General features: G+C 38.8%; 1 protein-coding gene across 4 annotated transcripts in view; it reads right to left on the bottom strand.

Annotated features, from left to right (window-relative positions):
• The window catches only part of XPO4 (exportin 4), a 116,726-nt gene that overhangs the window by 64,497 nt on the left and 35,328 nt on the right, over window positions 1–16,901 (bottom strand). For 2 of the 4 annotated variants that reach the window (XM_043574879.1, XM_043574907.1), the window contains 4 exons: window positions 16,416–16,557; window positions 12,080–12,218; window positions 2,056–2,172; window positions 1,163–1,316 (listed from right to left, as the gene is read on the bottom strand). In XM_043574879.1, the coding sequence (XP_043430814.1) occupies window positions 1,163–1,316; window positions 2,056–2,172; window positions 12,080–12,218; window positions 16,416–16,557 (552 nt within the window). Of the gene's footprint in view, window positions 1–1,162; window positions 1,317–2,055; window positions 2,173–12,079; window positions 12,219–16,415; window positions 16,558–16,667; window positions 16,839–16,901 lie in introns of all 4 variants that reach the window. The other 2 variants (XM_043574889.1, XM_043574898.1) reach the window with 2 other exon arrangements.

Raw genomic sequence — 16,901 nt, forward strand, 5'->3', positions numbered from 1 at the left:
AAAACATTTGGTGATCTCTATGTATGTGAATGTAACAACCCTCGGCTCTGTTGGGATAAAGAGGGGTCTCATCCTAAATCTCTGATACGGCTGAATACGTATTTCCTGTTTGCTTATCGTCTTTTTTCTCCTAAACAGATTCCCTCTCCCCCTCATCCAGGTCCCCAGGAGGAGACTGATTAAAGACACATACAACAGATTAGATCTCCTATATATCAGATCAAGAAAAAAAGAGCATAACGCAGACAGCTAGCTGATGAACTTCTTTATTCAAAGAAGCTATTACAAGCTCAATAAATAGTAGCTAACTCCTGAGAGTTTTAAATGTATTACTACACTAAATTCACTTAACTATCCATATCTCCATTTTATATTTGGAATAACTGAGACTCAGAGACTTTAAGTAATCTGCCTAACATCAGCTAAGAATTTGTCTGATTCAGCTATGAAAAAATTAAGAGACACTAGATAGTATTGCTTTCAATCTATCAACAGGCAGTAAATGTTCTAGAAAGCAAATCATAAACCTTAAACTAAGAACCTGCTTTATAAAATACAAATTTCTCTACTTCAATAACTGATTTTTTAAAGAGCAGATATATGTACCTACAATGTAACTCACTTAAACTTATTTTATATTACTAATAATTAGCTAGAAATAGAAGTTTGAGATTTTTATTTTAAAAAAGGTCACCAAAGAATAACCGTATTACTTACCTTGTTATCCACACTTGAACAATACCGTCATCCATAAAAATCAAATTAGAGCATGAAAAATTAGTCTTTAAGGTCAGCCAAAAAAATCCAACGTAATTACATGTTACACAGAGAAAATGATTCAGTTTCTTGATAGAAATGCGCTTCCCACCTTTTTCCTTTTCCTTCCTAAGAAACACTGCCATTCCTTAGTTAGCAATAGCCCCCCATCCACTAAATGCTTTCATTTATTGAACTCTTTTCTATAAAGTTGTGAATGAAATTTTAAATCTTGTAAGTCGTCCACTACATTGTATATTATAAAAAGAAAAAAATTAAATTCCATTTCTAAAAAAAGCGTATTTTCTTTCAACAATGTGCTTTACAAACCTGCAAAGATAAAACGTTTTTAGCCATAATTAAGTAATCTATGAAAATCACCACAATTCAGTTGTTAAAAGGATATAATTTGGAGGAAGAAAGTTCCAGCTCAAGACTTGATTGGCGAGGGCAAGGTAACGCTGAAATACCGAAGACATCTGAGCATTGAGGTTTTCCCGCCTGCTGAATTCCTGAAGAACTTCAACTGTTAGCATGAAGATCTGACGAAGGTCTTCTTCCTGTAATAAATAAATCACACGTATTTTTCGATCAAAAGCTTATTCAAAATGTATTCCCATTTAAGAACCATAAAACAAAACAAACAAAACCCCTAAAATTTCTGATGGAAACCACTACCTCCTTAAGAAAATTTTCCATTTTTAGGCCTGCTCATAATTTATAGCACAGTATGCTTTCCAGTGACACCGGTCGGAAGGCATCTACTATAATACAAAGGCTCGAGAAGTCGAGTCTTTGACAGCTACTACAGAGCTGGAGGGGGTCAGTTGCTTTGGTGCAGAGCCCTCGGATTTAAGCCAATGCCTTCACATAACTTTACTTCAGAGCCAAACAATACATATGAGACAAAGAGCCCACACCATCTGCAATAACATTTTAACTACATGGCCCTCGTTGGCACTCTGCCAGGCCTATTTTAAGGCCAGCAGAGTCCTACCAATTGAATTAGTTGTATCTGAACGCAGTAAGAACAGCATAACTAATCTAAGGATGTTTGGAGTGGTATTTCCTTTTTGTTTTGTTTAAAGACTAGAATTAACAAGAAATCTTAAATTGTTAGCTATGTGCACCAAGTCTCTATCCTATCCCATCCTTTATCCTTTACTAAATACTATGAAATTGCAACACAAATCTTCAAGTAGAGGCCATCACTCAACTAGACAAAATAAGTGTTCTTACTCCATTGGGAAAAGACTGTGTCAACAATCTAATAAAACGTAAAAACAAAAATACCAATACCTGAAAAACTCTTTTGCAGTTGCCATGGAATTCCATACTGAGCCCAATGTTGCTAGTTTTACTTGAACTTGAGAATTCGCTCAATAGTGCAGTTAGAATAGAACAGGCCAAAGTTTGCTGTAATTATTTGATAAGAAACAACTGTAAGGCATTATTTTCTCCCAATGTTTTGCTTCAATACAGCATTTGTTTAAAGAACATTTTCTATCTTTAGATCTTACACCTACCAGTCAGAAAACTAGACATGACAAAGTAAAGATAGCTCTTCTTTCTAAGTAGCCTAGTAATCAACTTCAGTTATACAAATCCATCTATGACTTGAACTCGGGACATACATGTATTCAATCATAGAGTGCAAATGACATTTCAAGATTATCAATGTTGAATGTATCACTTCATTCACCTCACACAACAATCCATATCCCCATTTACAGTTGAACAAGTAAGATTTGGAGAGGTAAGTAATTAAGGCCAGCTGAGATTTGAATCCAGGTCTGTCTATGTTCTCATGTCTATAAAGTGCATAGATGAAAAATGCAACAGATTTATAGCATCCAGAACATTAAATGGAATAGTTCACAAAAGTTTTTTAAATGAAAACTGAAGATGGTCGTTCTTAATGGCTCTATCCAACAGGCTCCTAATATCAACTTGTTGCTTTTATTCATAGACTATTTAGATTTAGAGTCAAGGTGGCAAGGATGGAGAGGATACAAATTATTTTGGCAAGTTTCCAGGGGTTAAACAGAAATATGCACACTACCTCTGAACAACCGAAAGATTAAAGTCAAGATGATACTATTTATGCGAGCTTATACAACAGCTGAACACAGTTCTACCCGCCCACCAACTGCAACATCTTTGTTCAGAAATGCCTCTGATGTCAGTACCTTGACCTTACAGATGCTTATCTTGGCAAATCTTAGCAAATACACATAAAATTAAATTCCTAATGGCATGAGTTGACATTTGCTAAAGCTGAATGAAGGATGATTACATGGATGACCAATATACTCTGTGTCTATTTTTGTACATGTCTGAGACTTTCCTCTAAAAACTGTAAAAAGAATTAAATTCCTATCTGCCTCTTTATCTCAACTAAAATAAACATGCATGTCTGTATAACTAATATTTATGGATGGCACACTAGCTCATACATTCAAGCAGTTTTTAGACTTTTCCACACTAGGGAAGCTTAATAATAAGAGAATATATGCAGATTCCCTCGGGAATCTCAGGTATAGACCAAGCTGCCTTCAACAATGGTAAAAGTACTCTTAATACGCCCGGTTTAGTTTAAACACACACACACACTCTCTCTCTTTGTAACTTTACTTCAAGATATACATTTCTTTTATTATAAAAACGTCCTCCCTTCCCCAGATCATCAAGAGAAGTGTACGAGCTTAACTGCCTCTGCATGGCCCCAGGCATATGAGGAAGAAACCTGGTCTGAGAAACCAAGCACTAAAGAGCCTCTTACAGAGAACACAGTCTGCCACATACTCACTTCATTCTACACAATAAAGGGATCTTAGAAATTCATCTTGTACCTTCCCTCTTTTTTCTTTTTTTAGTTAAAAAAACTGTAGTTTAAAATATGGCTTTCTTTTAAAATGGTGATTGACGATTAACGTACCAACAATCAAAACCTCACAGATACATTTAAATAACACTGGGGCCAACTATGAACATTTTAAAAACTTAAGATTTTTAAATATACCTAGGCTTTAGTGGGGGAAAGTAGGTATTAAATTCAAATTAATAAAATTCAAAGCAAAAAATTAGCGCACAGAGAGATCTAACACGATGGATTACATGGATCCTGGTTCTGAAAACATTTTACAACATCCTATATTTTCTATCTTTCAGCCTTGGCTTTTCTCTCCTTTCTAAGTCAGACTTCAGCGAATAGAATATTATGAACCCAGAAGCTCTCAGTAAACACAAACTTATCACTCTTACAAATAGATTATTATTATCTGTGTAATTTTCCACAAGTAATTTACCACAAACTGTTAGTGTCAACCTCTATTCACCACAAAATGGCATATTTTCAAACTATGACCACATTCAAATTTTCAATAACACAACTCTAATTAATGAAATACATGCTCACGATGAAGCTTCATTTTTATGTGAAATAAACACTTCCTAAGAATACACGCGTGTGTTTTAAGTCAAGATAGGAAAAAATGAGTGAAGAAAAAGGGCAGGAGCAATGAGAGCTGAGGACTTTCTGGGGTTAACGCTGCTCAGAAAAAGGAAGACGTTTTAAAAATAAGTCTCTTTTAACTACAACCTCATGACACAAACAAGGAGCCCTCAGTGGGATGGGAAGGCTTCGTGAGTGGCAATAAAGACCATCTCTCCAAGACAGCACACCTTCCCACTGATGAAGTAAAATTCACCCATAAAAGAAAGTATATTCTTAACACATGATAATTAAGAATAAAACAGTCTTACTATATATAGACTCAGTTCTCCGAACATAAGAATATTTTGTTTTTAACTTTTTCCCATAAAAAGATCTTAATCTTAGAAAAACTAGAAAGTACAGAAAAGTACAAAGGAAGCTGCCCACAATCCTACCATCCTGAGATTATTACTGTAAACATTTGTTCACAGCTTTCTAATTTTTAATACATAGGTATACATCATTTATATGCCATTTCTAGCAACCTGTATGTATTGTTTTCCACTTTATACTTTTGAAATTAAAAGACAAATTTTTAAAAGTAAGTTCTTTTCAAATTGCTGCCAAAGACATAAGAAATACATAAAAATAAATTATGCAGCATGGTTACAAGTATACCAGAAACCAAATATTCTGGTGTTAACGTACCTAAAATTACCAGCTTTCAAAGAACCATAATTCAGTAAGGCAGTCTCATCATTAAAAGATTTGTTTTACTGCTCCTTAATTTGGAAGTCCTGTAAGGATCTGAGATTAGCATCATAAACATTCAATATCCCATAGCACTACAGCTCAATGGGGCCAAATTAACAGAGATTCCTGGAGAACGATGGATAACTAAGCACTGAGAACGAAGCACTCCCACACATGTCAACACAGTATTTCTCCCTATTCACAGACCACATATCACAGTGCCCAGGACTCAATGCCCAATATGGTTCCTCATTTTCAGTGTTTGATTATCAATCAAGTCTCATTACAGTCAAGTTGCCTTCACAGTAGGTGCATTGCACTGTAACGAAGACAGCTAGGGAAGCAAGCCAAAACTGAAATCCTATGGGAAAAAACGAGGACAGCTCCTTCTCAGGACAAAGAAAGGCGGGGGGGGGGGGGCATCAAATCTGCCTCTGAGAGATCACAAATTTTCGTTTTTCTTACCCTTGTAGAAGCTCCCTGTCTGCTCCCTTCAGACTTTTCGGTCTCAATGGTCATCCCAAGTGCATTACCTCTTAACTCCCCCTCTACTGATCAGTACCCTCAAGTGCTGCCTCTCTGCACTCTGTCATAGTCAGGGTTAGACATTCTTTCTGTGCTTGAGACAGAGACTCTGATACTTAAGAGGGTCAGAAACAAAAGCTGTTGTGAATAATTTAGAGTGGTGAATTTCAATGAAATCAGATCAAAGCTGATTGACAAGGAGTATACTAAGACTGTCATACCAAAGCAAACAGCGATGAGACCAGTATAAAATACCATTAGTACAAATCTCCAAAGTGCAAGAGGTTAACATAGCAACGCGTCATTTATCCCAGATTATAGAGAATTAAGTTAATATCTGTTAATTTTCCAAATACAGCCAATAAACATTTTTTTTTAAACAGATTTTTTTTAACGTTTATTTATTTTTGAGAGAGACAGAGACAGAATGCGAGTCGGTTAGGGGCAGGGGGGAAGGGAGACACAGAATCGAAAGCAGGCTCCAGGCTCTGAGTTGTCAACACAGAGCCCAACACGGGGCTTGAACTCACCAGCTGTGAGATCATGACCTGAGCCGAAGTCAGACGCTCAACCGACTGAGCCACCCAGGCGCCCCCCAGCAAACATTTTTAATGCAACTTCCTCCATGTAAATTTTCCCAAAATTATTATTTCTAAGCAATTATTATATGATGTTGTAATCGAGGAAAGACTTGGAATCTATCTACTAAAGTGTATGAGGATTTACGCCCCTTGACAAAGTGCACCGGAGTCAGTGCGTTTTGTTTTGTGTTTGCTCCGGTTTCTTTGCTGGTGTCCACCACTCACTGCGGCCGGCAATCTGACCAGCACTAACGAGCAGTCCCGAACTGATCATCGTCGTTTCAACATGTTAGAAACCAAGTAAGAAAATGTACTACAACTATGTCCAGAAGAAATTCTAAATTAAAAGACTCTACATGACTTTCTGGAGGCTTAGTCCAAGGCTCTTACTGTTTTGACAAAGGAGTCAGAAGATATGGGTTCTAATGGTGCAAAATTTGCCACCTCAAGTAACTGGGAGCAAACCGCTTCATCTATCCTGGCCTCAGTTTTCTCATCTATAAGGGGGGTTAACACCCTCTGCCCCACCTAATTCATATGATTGTCCAAAGGTTCCCATTAGATAATGCAGGTAAAAGTATTATATATGTGTAGCAGCTTATGACATGAGAAGGTAAAACAACAGTATTTTTATCATTATCCTAAAAAAAACACCTTTTTTGGCTTTTTTGGTCCCACTTCTTGATTATCTACATTCTACGAAATTAAAGTCACAAGAAAACTTACGATTAAAAAAAAAAGAAAGCCATAACTGAAGCATCACTAAAGCGATGTAGTAGACGCTCAGTAAATCTTAGTTGGATTAATGAATCTATTAACAAAAGGAAAGTGGAAAACGAATCCCATGATGTGTTCGCTATTCTTTTAGCACTTGCGAATTTCAAAATGAAAATTTAAATATGTAAAACAAATAGAAGACATTCAATGAGGTCTCAAAGCTATATAAATGAGTTTTAATATGTTTTCTTTCACTTAAGTACTGGAAATTCACAATTCACTAACGTAACTGTTGTCTTCGCATTACAAGTCCTATAGCAGCATTCTCATTTCTAGTGAAAGCCATTAATTTCATGACAGTGAAAAAATACCCTTCAGAAATGGCCTGCCTTACTCATCAGCTTACTGTGACAAGCACAAGATATTCAAACACTAACTCCAGCTGACAAAATAAAATACTCTTGTTCAGAGAGAGGACTGTCTCTTATAATAGCCTGGCTCTTACCCCAGGAGATTTATTACCAAGAATAAACTTTATGAAAGGTTGCCATACATAAAGCAGACTTCCAGCTGCTCTTCTAAGCAAACATCAATGAGACTTGTGATAAGAGAGATTAGGTTGGCTATCACATCCAGGGGCAGCACTGCTGTAGACAAGTGAATTTCTCACCCACTTCTCTCTAGCACAGGAAAGAGGAAGACAAGAGGCTTAAATACTAAATTAAAGAGCTTTAAAAGTGATTTAATATACGCCTAGTACTTTCGAAGGAAATAAACGTGAAATAGGTGAAAAGTTCAGCTTAAATGTTAATTTAAGATAAAAAATTAAGCTAATTTTCTTAGGAAGTAAAGTCTCCATTTCTATCCCTCTCAAATTAGTAGAGCGGGTCTGACATTAGCACGAAGTATGACAAGGTAACCACGGCAACTCTTATAAGCACAGAAGGAAAACAGCCTGTCCACAAAGACACGCACGAAACGACTACTATTTAATAATTGCACAAACACAATTACTCTGAAAATATATCATGATGCCTGGAAAATGTACCGTATTTAAAATATAACCTCCTTAGGAAACGCTTTATGAGTCAGTATTTTCCCATAAAACTATCTGTGAAGAACAAACACTGTAAGAAACTTAAAGCATTTAAACGAAAAGTTATTATGTTGGTTACGTGTATTTTTAAAAAGTGCACTTTCCACTCGTGAATAAAAGCATGAACACTTTCTTCTGATTTTAATACTTAAAATATTACCTGACAGAAAAAGAAGTGACGTAATGTAGCGTGTGTCCCGAAGTTCTATAAGCCAAAGGGTGTTAGGCTGCCACAGAGGTGAAACGCACGCTCACTGAATGCTCACTAAATGCACTTAACATTGCCTTGCCTCATCTGGGGAGCCCAGACACGGACATTATTAAATTTCTTTTACAAACAGTATTAGTAAAGCAGAGCCTAGAGATGGTGAATGATTTGTACAAGTTAGTGAGGTAGTAAATGGCAGAGATGGATGGGATTTACGCCTAAACGTGGATCCAAAATCAGAATCGGTGTTCTATCATACTCTACTGCCCCTAAACTTACTTGAACATGTACTTTACGCTAGTACAAGGGGATGGACCACCAAAAAAATATACTCTTAGAAAGGGAAGAGGGGGAGCCAGACCACAAACAGTTTCTGACCAATGAAGGTTGATGGGAGCATTATTCTAGAAGAGGGATGATGGGAAAGTTACTTACTTAACTTAGTAATTCATAAGGTCAACCCTGTCATCTGTCGAAAACCATCAGTCATTTATCTCTTCTTAAAATCTCTTCTCTTAAAATCACCCGTATAAGGAAAATTTCAGGAGTACCTGGATGGTTCAGTCAGTTAAGATTTCATGGTTTGTGACTTTGAGCCCCACATCCAGCTCTGTGCTGACAGTGCAGAGCCTGCTTGGAATTCATTCTCATTCATTCATTCATTCATTCATTCATTCTCTCTCTCTCTCTCTCATTTTCCCTCTCCCTCTCTCTCTCTCTCTCTGCCCCTCCAACTCTCTCTCAAACTCTTTTAAATCAAACGTTCTTCCACTGGTATTCATGTCTCTGAGACTAAGAAAATCTTAAGTATGTTCTTAAAGCATTCCCACAAATTTAATGGTCTCAGAAGAAAACAGAGAAGTATACATAGCAAAATGTTTTACTGGTCCGTAACCTCATTGTTTTAGATCTGCCGAATGAGCTAGTTTCAAGCTGCTGGGCAAGGACAAGTAGGGACGGCCACGCGGTGGCCTTTTGCCACACGGGCATTTCACCTGCTGTGTAAACGTGAAAGTACTTTTCTAGTTAAATGTTTCAGCGTGCTCCCCGATGTAAATTCATCCAGCAATCTTGAAATTAAATTCTATCTCCCACTACACATTCTCTATAACTATAAAAGTTCTTAACCCTGCTAGTAGAAATTCAACTTAAAACAAAAAAAACTTTCTGTTTTGGAATATTTCATGAGGATATTAAATTTATCCACTATTCTCAGAGTGTATGCACTGTGAACAGAACAAAATATTTTCTAACTCAAGAGTTATATCTGTTCTATCATTGTCAAAACATCAGTTATTTCAGTGACTCCAAAAGATCCAAATGCCAGGTTGCACTGGGACTACTTTCTGTGGTGGGTCAAACTACCCAAGGGGAAAGAAAGGGAAGAACACAATTCCTGAGAATGTGTTCGTTCCTGAGAGGCAAGGGACTCTTGATCCTTTGCCTTCTGCGTCCGGAGCCATAAAGCTACTTATGGGGGATGAGGACAAGCCACAGAAATTCTTCCTTAACGCTGAAATCCCAGCTGATGTGATCGCCAAACTACCCAGGGAAAGAGCGTTAGTCATAAACATATAGATCTCAGAATTACTAGTTAAGTTACTAAAGTTTAAATCCTGGTCAGCCACAATGAAGCAAACTCCTTTACTGCAGATTGGCAAATGAAACAGTATGTCCTTAAGTAGAACCTAAAATAGGAAGAGTAACTTGATTCAGAACAGTAAGGGGCTAGGATAACATCTCTCAGTAGCAGGGTCAGTTCCAAACCTTTTCCCTACTACTTCCGGCTACTTATCTCCACTTGCTTTTCCTTCAAGCATCAACGACAGCCACCATTGGCCATGGCCATTAATCAGGCAACAAATCTAACAAAAATCCATGCAAATGATAAGACTGCCATTATGCAACTGACGTAGGCAACCCTGAGGCATCAGCATGTCAAGAGCAAAGCTCTTCATCAGAAATGGATACCATGCCTACTAACACAAGATTAACAGAAGTAAAAAGTAGCTTCCCAATCACTTTTATCTAAAAATTTTAAATGGAACCTTGAGGACTATTTTCAAGGGAGCTTCTCACTACACAAAACAAAGCCAAAATGACTCCTAAAACGCAATGATCCAAACATGCACGTTTTTACTTTCTTTCTTTTTTAAGTTTTTAAGTAATCTCCACACCCAACGTCGTCTCAAACTCACAACCCCAAGATCAGGACTCACTTGCCCCACTGAGCCAGCCAGGAGCCCCAAAACAGGCACGTTTTTAAAGTTGTTAGTTTATGCAAACAACTAAATACTAAGATTAAGTGAAAAAGACAAAAACAGAAACAAAACAGACATAACAAGCAGACCTTCAGAGCATCAAAGCGCCTAGAACTGCACTGTCCAATATGGTTGCCACCAGCTATGTATGGCTGTTTGAATTCCAGTTAAAAAAGAAATTAAAATTAAACATTCAGTTCCTCAGTCACACCAGCCACATTTCAAATGCTCAAAAGCCACACGTGCCTGGCACAGTGGTGACATATTGGAGTACAGATCTAGAACATTCACATCAAAACAGAAAATTCTATCGGAGAGCAGTACTCTTGAAGCAATCTGCCACCAAAATGGCAAACAACACAGTATCTGTACAATTAAAAATCAAAACAGGAATAGAAATGCTCTGGGGCGCCCAGCTGGCTCAGCTGGGGGAGCATGTGACTGGGTCTCCGGTCTCAGGGTTGTCGGCTCGAGCCCCACGTTAGATATGAATGAGAGAGTACTTACATAATTTTTTTTTTTAAAGAAAGAAATGTTCTGTATCTTGACTCCTAGAAATGTACATCTTCAATGGATACGGTAATACATGTAAATTATTCCTCAATAAAGATGATAAGGAAAAAAAAGAATAGATATACGACCCCTGGCATATTCCAAAGGAAAAACAAAACATACTTTGGGTATGTAGAGGAAGGTCCAAAATCCTGACAACTCGCTTCTGTGGTCCCTCGGTTGAGACCCTCCTACATCAGCCAGACTGGAGGGCAGATGGCTAGAGAAAGAGGAGAGTGCGGGTCTGCCCGTGGTACAGGTGTGCGGGGCAGGAGGACCAACACACTATGGAAATGAAGGGACGCTGCGTGGGCTCCTCCAAAAATATACCTGCAACCTATCCTCAAACTGTCAAGTTAATTATTAAACTCACACCGCTCACTGAGGGGCCACTGAAAGATGTAAAGTAATTCATAAAGAGTTGTAAGGTGCACAGTCGCACACAGGTATCTTCCAAATGATTAAAGAAAAGAAACTGGGAGAATGAAAAAAACTGCCCAAAACATTTAAAGATTTAATACCTGAAAATCAGGACAGCCAGGTACCACCATTTCCAATCCCACAATATCCTTCAGCGGATTAACAGTCCACAGTTCTCCCCAGGACCACAGCTGATCACTCAACACCAGCTCCAACTCTGAAGAGGCACTACCACCAGTCAGTCACTCTCCTAGGCACGACTAGTTCTCAAAAGGCCGACAGGAGATTGAAAGGGGGGGAGACGGGCTCTCCAGAGTAATTCCATCACGGACAATGGTTCCCAAGTTTGTTTACTTAACACCTGGTAGGTAGTCCAAGTGTACCTTGGCCCATTACTGCAGCAACGTGAAATAATCCGTTACGTTACGTGTCACTTTATGCAAACATCTCTATTATCACTAGCAGTTGTCGAAGGCTTGTTAAAATGGAGGAAGAGACATGGCTGCACATATTACGGTGTGTTAGCTTATAGTATTTTACACCATTATCACGATGACTGTGAACACTGGCAACATGGAAAAACAGAATCAAACGAAAAAACAAAGCCCATTACATCTAGAGTATGTAAACGTATAAAAAGGGACTAAGAGAAAACACGGACGAATGAAAACTGCTCGATTCTCAGACTGTGCACGTTTTCCTTCACGTAGACGTTAGCGCTGCTGTATTATTTGCAAGATGTCACCTACTTACAAGTACAGATAGCACACTTACCACAGCGGGACTGCCACTACTTATCAACTGGCTGACTTCGTGCAGAATGCTCTTGCAGTCAATTGATTTATCCAAGGATCCTCGTTTTACAATTACTGCTACTGCTAACAGAATCTGTTCCCGAACATACTTTTGGAGGCTGTAAAACAGAAAGATCGTGTGAACACCTTTACATGATCCCAATACGAAAACAGTCCCAAGTTTCTCCCCACGCCTGACGCTACTGATCACACGGCTCACATCGGAGGGCAGCACAGCCTGCCGGTTACGCACGGCCTCCGGCGCCAGGAGCTCTCGCTTGAACCCATGCTTCATCACTTACGGGCTTGGTGACCCTGGTACGCAAGACAGTTTCAGAGCCTTAAGTTTCCTCATCTGTGAAATGGGGGTAACACTAACAGGGTTGTGGCTAGGATCAAACGTTCTTCAAACTGCGCCCAGTGCATACTAAGTGCTACATAAACGTTAGCTGCTTCAGGCAGTGTTCAAGAGACCTAAGTCAGTTCACTGAGAGCCAGATTATGAGTCTACCAATAAAAAGAAATTCTGATCTAATACCCATCTCCAACCGGTAGTATAATCTTAAACCCACTCCCTTTAATGTGAAAAGGCAACAGGCTAGCTACCCAAAATATATTATGGACACACACCCATTTTAAAAAAACATTCTGGAGTGCCTGGGTGGCTCAGGTGGTTAAGCGTCTGACTTCAGCTCAGGTCATGATCTCACGGTTCGTGGGTTCCAGCCCCACATCGGGCTCCGTGCTGACAGCTCAGAGCCTGGAGCCTGCTTCCAATCCTGTGTCTCCCTTTCTCTCTGCCCCTCCCCCACTCGCACTCTCTCACAAATAAACATTAGAAAAAAATTTTTTTTAAAGTTCTAAAATTCCTTATCTAAACTGTGCTCTTCAGTGTGATGGCAGAAGCAATGATCCCAAGTGAAGGAATTCTACAAAGTACACAAAGTAGACTAGACCACTAGGGCACGGAGATTTAGCTGTCCTGTCACAACCTTTTCTTAAAGGTAAGGCTCAGATAACGTAACTTTATAATCCGGCTTCTAGAATGCCACAAGGATACACCAACCATGTGCCCTTTGGAATAAACCCCAATTCCTTAACGTGGCTTACAAGCAGTGGGACCCAACCCGGCTGTCTTTGGACACTACCACTCTACCTGTTGTCCTATCCCCTGCAAAGTGCCCCCACTGGGACATAACCGATACGGTCACCCACTTCAACAGTCTGTCACGGTCAGGGACCTCCTCCTGCCCTCTCTGATCCCCGCTTCCACATTCGCTCAAAACTGCAGACACGCTGGGCTTCTTTCAGTCCCTGGCACCATGCACAGACCTCTGAACGTCTGTGTCCTCTGCTAAGACTGTGATGTCCCTTTCTCCAGAGGGGACTCCCTGAAGCTCCCTGAACACGGTGGGCCGTTACTAAGGAGGGCTCCCCCAACACATGACAGGCATCTATTAGACATACAAACAAACATGCCCCCCATGTCAAGACTGAAGTGAAAAATATTCCTTCAAAATACACACCTGAAGCACTCATAAGCAAATAAATGCAGAGACTGTACGGGAAGAACAGGAGGAATGTGAGTTAACCAAAAGGAGTTTTTGTACATTTCGGGAGACATGATAATTTCAAATACACCGACTCCTACTAGAAAGTGTACATAAAGCTAGTTTTAACGACCTCCATTGGCAAGAATTATAAATTACTAGGAAAATAAGTAATAGCTCACATTGGTTGGTGTTTATGTTATGCAAGGCTATAAACGAACTTCACAAAAGTTAATACATTCAACCCTCACAACTACCTTCTGAGTACAATACTATTGTTAACTCTAATAGCTAATTGAATACTAATAATTTTAAAAACTAATGCACAGAGAGGGCAAGCAATCTGCCCGTGCACACAGTGGCAGCAGTAGATTCTCAACCGCCCTGCTATACTGTCAGGTGCGCCTGGCATTTCACTCTGTGAAAATGCTATCTCAATTAGGAGGAAAAAACTAGAAAAGAGAAAGTTCTGTGTCCCAAACGAGAAGTATACAACACTATGTATGCATTCTACTATGTACGTATTCTACCTATGCGGTATACCAACAGTTTTCACTTGACTCTGGTCCATACTGTAGGAAATTCTACGAGAGAAAAATGTCCGTGTCATGAAAGACAAAAAAGGCAGAACTATTCTAGATTAAAACAGAGTAAAGAGACTAAATACAATGTATAATCTGCGGTTAAATCCTGGATCAAACAAATAACTTATAAAGGAGGAAAGAATATCAATAGCATTATTCAGACAACTGGGAAAATGAGAATATAGGATCAAAATCATATCAGATTAATTTAATATGCCAATTATATCAAGTATTGAGGGCACCTGGGTGGCTCAGTCGGTTAAGCCTGTGACTTCGGCTCAGTCAAGATACCACGGCTGGTGAGTTCAAGCTCCACCTCGGGCTCTGTGCTGACAGCTCAGAGCCTAGAGCCTGTTTCAGATTCTGTGTCTCCCTCTCTCTCTGCCCCTCCCCTGCTCACACTTTCTCTCTCAAAAATAAATAAACATTAAAAATTAAAAAAAAAAAAAAGGATGAAGTATCCTAATTTCTGCAGCATACTTTCAGGTGTTTCAGGGGAAAATGCATATATGTGAGAGAAATCAAATGTGACAAAATGTTAACTGAGCCTCCACCAGGAAAAGAGTGTGTGTGTGTTCGTTGTATTATTCTTTCAACTTTGCTTAAAGTTTTGGTTTTTTTTTTAGTGTTTGGGGCGAAATACATAAGTGAACTATTTCAATGTGGAACCTTACAATCAACTCTAAAATAGCTTCTGAACTAATGAAAATTACTGAAGAATGAGATTGTTTTGGTTAATAGAAGAGATCACGTGCATGTGTGCATGCACGCACACACGCACAATCAAAATCTACCACACATTTAAGTCTATCAAACTCTCCAGAGTTCAGCAGTTCCAACTTGGGGAGGGTGGAGAAAAACTGGGACCAATGAGCAGCTCCAGGAGCACACCCAAATGGCCTCATCAAACAACAAATTAAAATTTAAATAAAGAAAATCAGCATGAAAGAGAAGAGAAAGGTTTCAAATTGGGACAATTTCCCCTTATTCTATTAAAACCAGAAAAAACAAGCCAAACCCTCCCTTTACATACATCTCTATCCAGTCATCTACAGAAAGTATTACCCGTTACACCTGTAACGTTTGTTTATAGGCTAAGTAAATCTTGCCTTTTTTCTCTTATGCATTTTTCTTTAGGCAAAGCAACTGGCACTTACCTGCATGCTAAATTCACGCCAGTAATTACTGTTAAATATTATGAGCTCAGAAGACCGCGAGTGAACAATCCGTAGAAAGAAAGGTGTGCTCTAAATTATGTTTAAAGCTTCATGCATATTGATCACCATTAATCGACATGCCTAGTTACCAGGAGTTCCAATTAGAGAGCACTTCTTCACCGAATTTGAAAGTGTACGTGTATGGAAAAAGGGTTCAATTGTTCAACTGCACAAATGGCAAACGTGCGGTGTGCAGTGCCTCTTCCTAAAAGACGACTTGGTATTTGAGGGATTTACCAAAAAAAAAAAAAAAAAAAAAAAATCACACAAGCAATGAATGTACAAATCTTGTAAAATGTTCAAACAATACAACGTACATAACACAAAAAGAAAACTCACTTTTACCCTACTTCTTAAAACTGATCCATTTTCCAAAAGAAAGTATTGAGCAAATTTGGTGCTTTCTCTTCTACAACCTTCCTAACGTGCATTTCCATGCACATGTATGTGTAACACTTGGTGTTTTAATGGCACCTGACCACCCTTTGCACCCGTGTCCTGGAATACTCACCTATGTCTTACGATGCTGCCAAACACCGAAAGAAGAACGACTATGTACAAAGGACTTTCCGTGGAGTCCAAGATCAACTTTTATTCATAAGCAAAATCTTTGGAACTAAACGTCCACAAAAAACCCTTAATATCCAGCACCATCTTTTCCAAGAAACAAAACCCTGTATCATGAGCTTAAGTATAAAGTCGTATTTCATTAAGCAGTATAACAACCCACAACCACGTGTGTGTGTGAGTTTTTAAAATATGAGCCCAAGCAGAGCTTAACCATAAACATCTATCGTTAAAAACATAAAGGAAAAAAGGGAAAGAAAGAAAGAAAGAAAGAAAGAAAGAAAGAAAGAAAGAAAGAAAGAAAGAAAGAGGAAAGGAAAAGAGAAAAGAGAAAAGACAAGACAAGACAAGACAAGGGCAGCGCAGGTATTTGAGCAGCGCCTCCGCCATGTACTTACTTAGGCCTTTGTAAGACATACGTTAAAAGGAATGTTCGCAGTGACTCGATGCTACCTTTTTCCAAGAGAATCCACTCTCGGACAACTGCTTCCATTATGGCTGTGGCAGCTTGAAAGAGGACATAGTCCACTTTACTTGTTTCTGAGGAGAAAATCGGAAACTTTCTTTAAACAGCGATCCCTCCTTCTTCGAACAGTTTGCATTTATTAATTTAAAAACGGAACTTTTCAGACAAGGAATAAGATGGTTACCTGTTCTTTTTTTAATCCAGTGACCTTGCTCTAGCACCACAAAGAGGTTAGTTCCTCTCAGAAGACACCCCAGGCAGGTGGCAGCTAATCACCGATCACAATTTTCACAAACTTTCCTCACCTCTCTTCAACTGTTACTTCCAAAGCATGAAGAACTAAAAAATAACACAGCTTTAAAAAAAATAAAAATAAAAATATAAAGCAATCAGAAAATTTCCTAAGAGATTCTCACCC

This window comes from Prionailurus bengalensis, chromosome A1 (assembly GCF_016509475.1).
Source record: "Prionailurus bengalensis isolate Pbe53 chromosome A1, Fcat_Pben_1.1_paternal_pri, whole genome shotgun sequence".
Taxonomy (NCBI): Eukaryota; Metazoa; Chordata; class Mammalia; order Carnivora; family Felidae; genus Prionailurus; species Prionailurus bengalensis.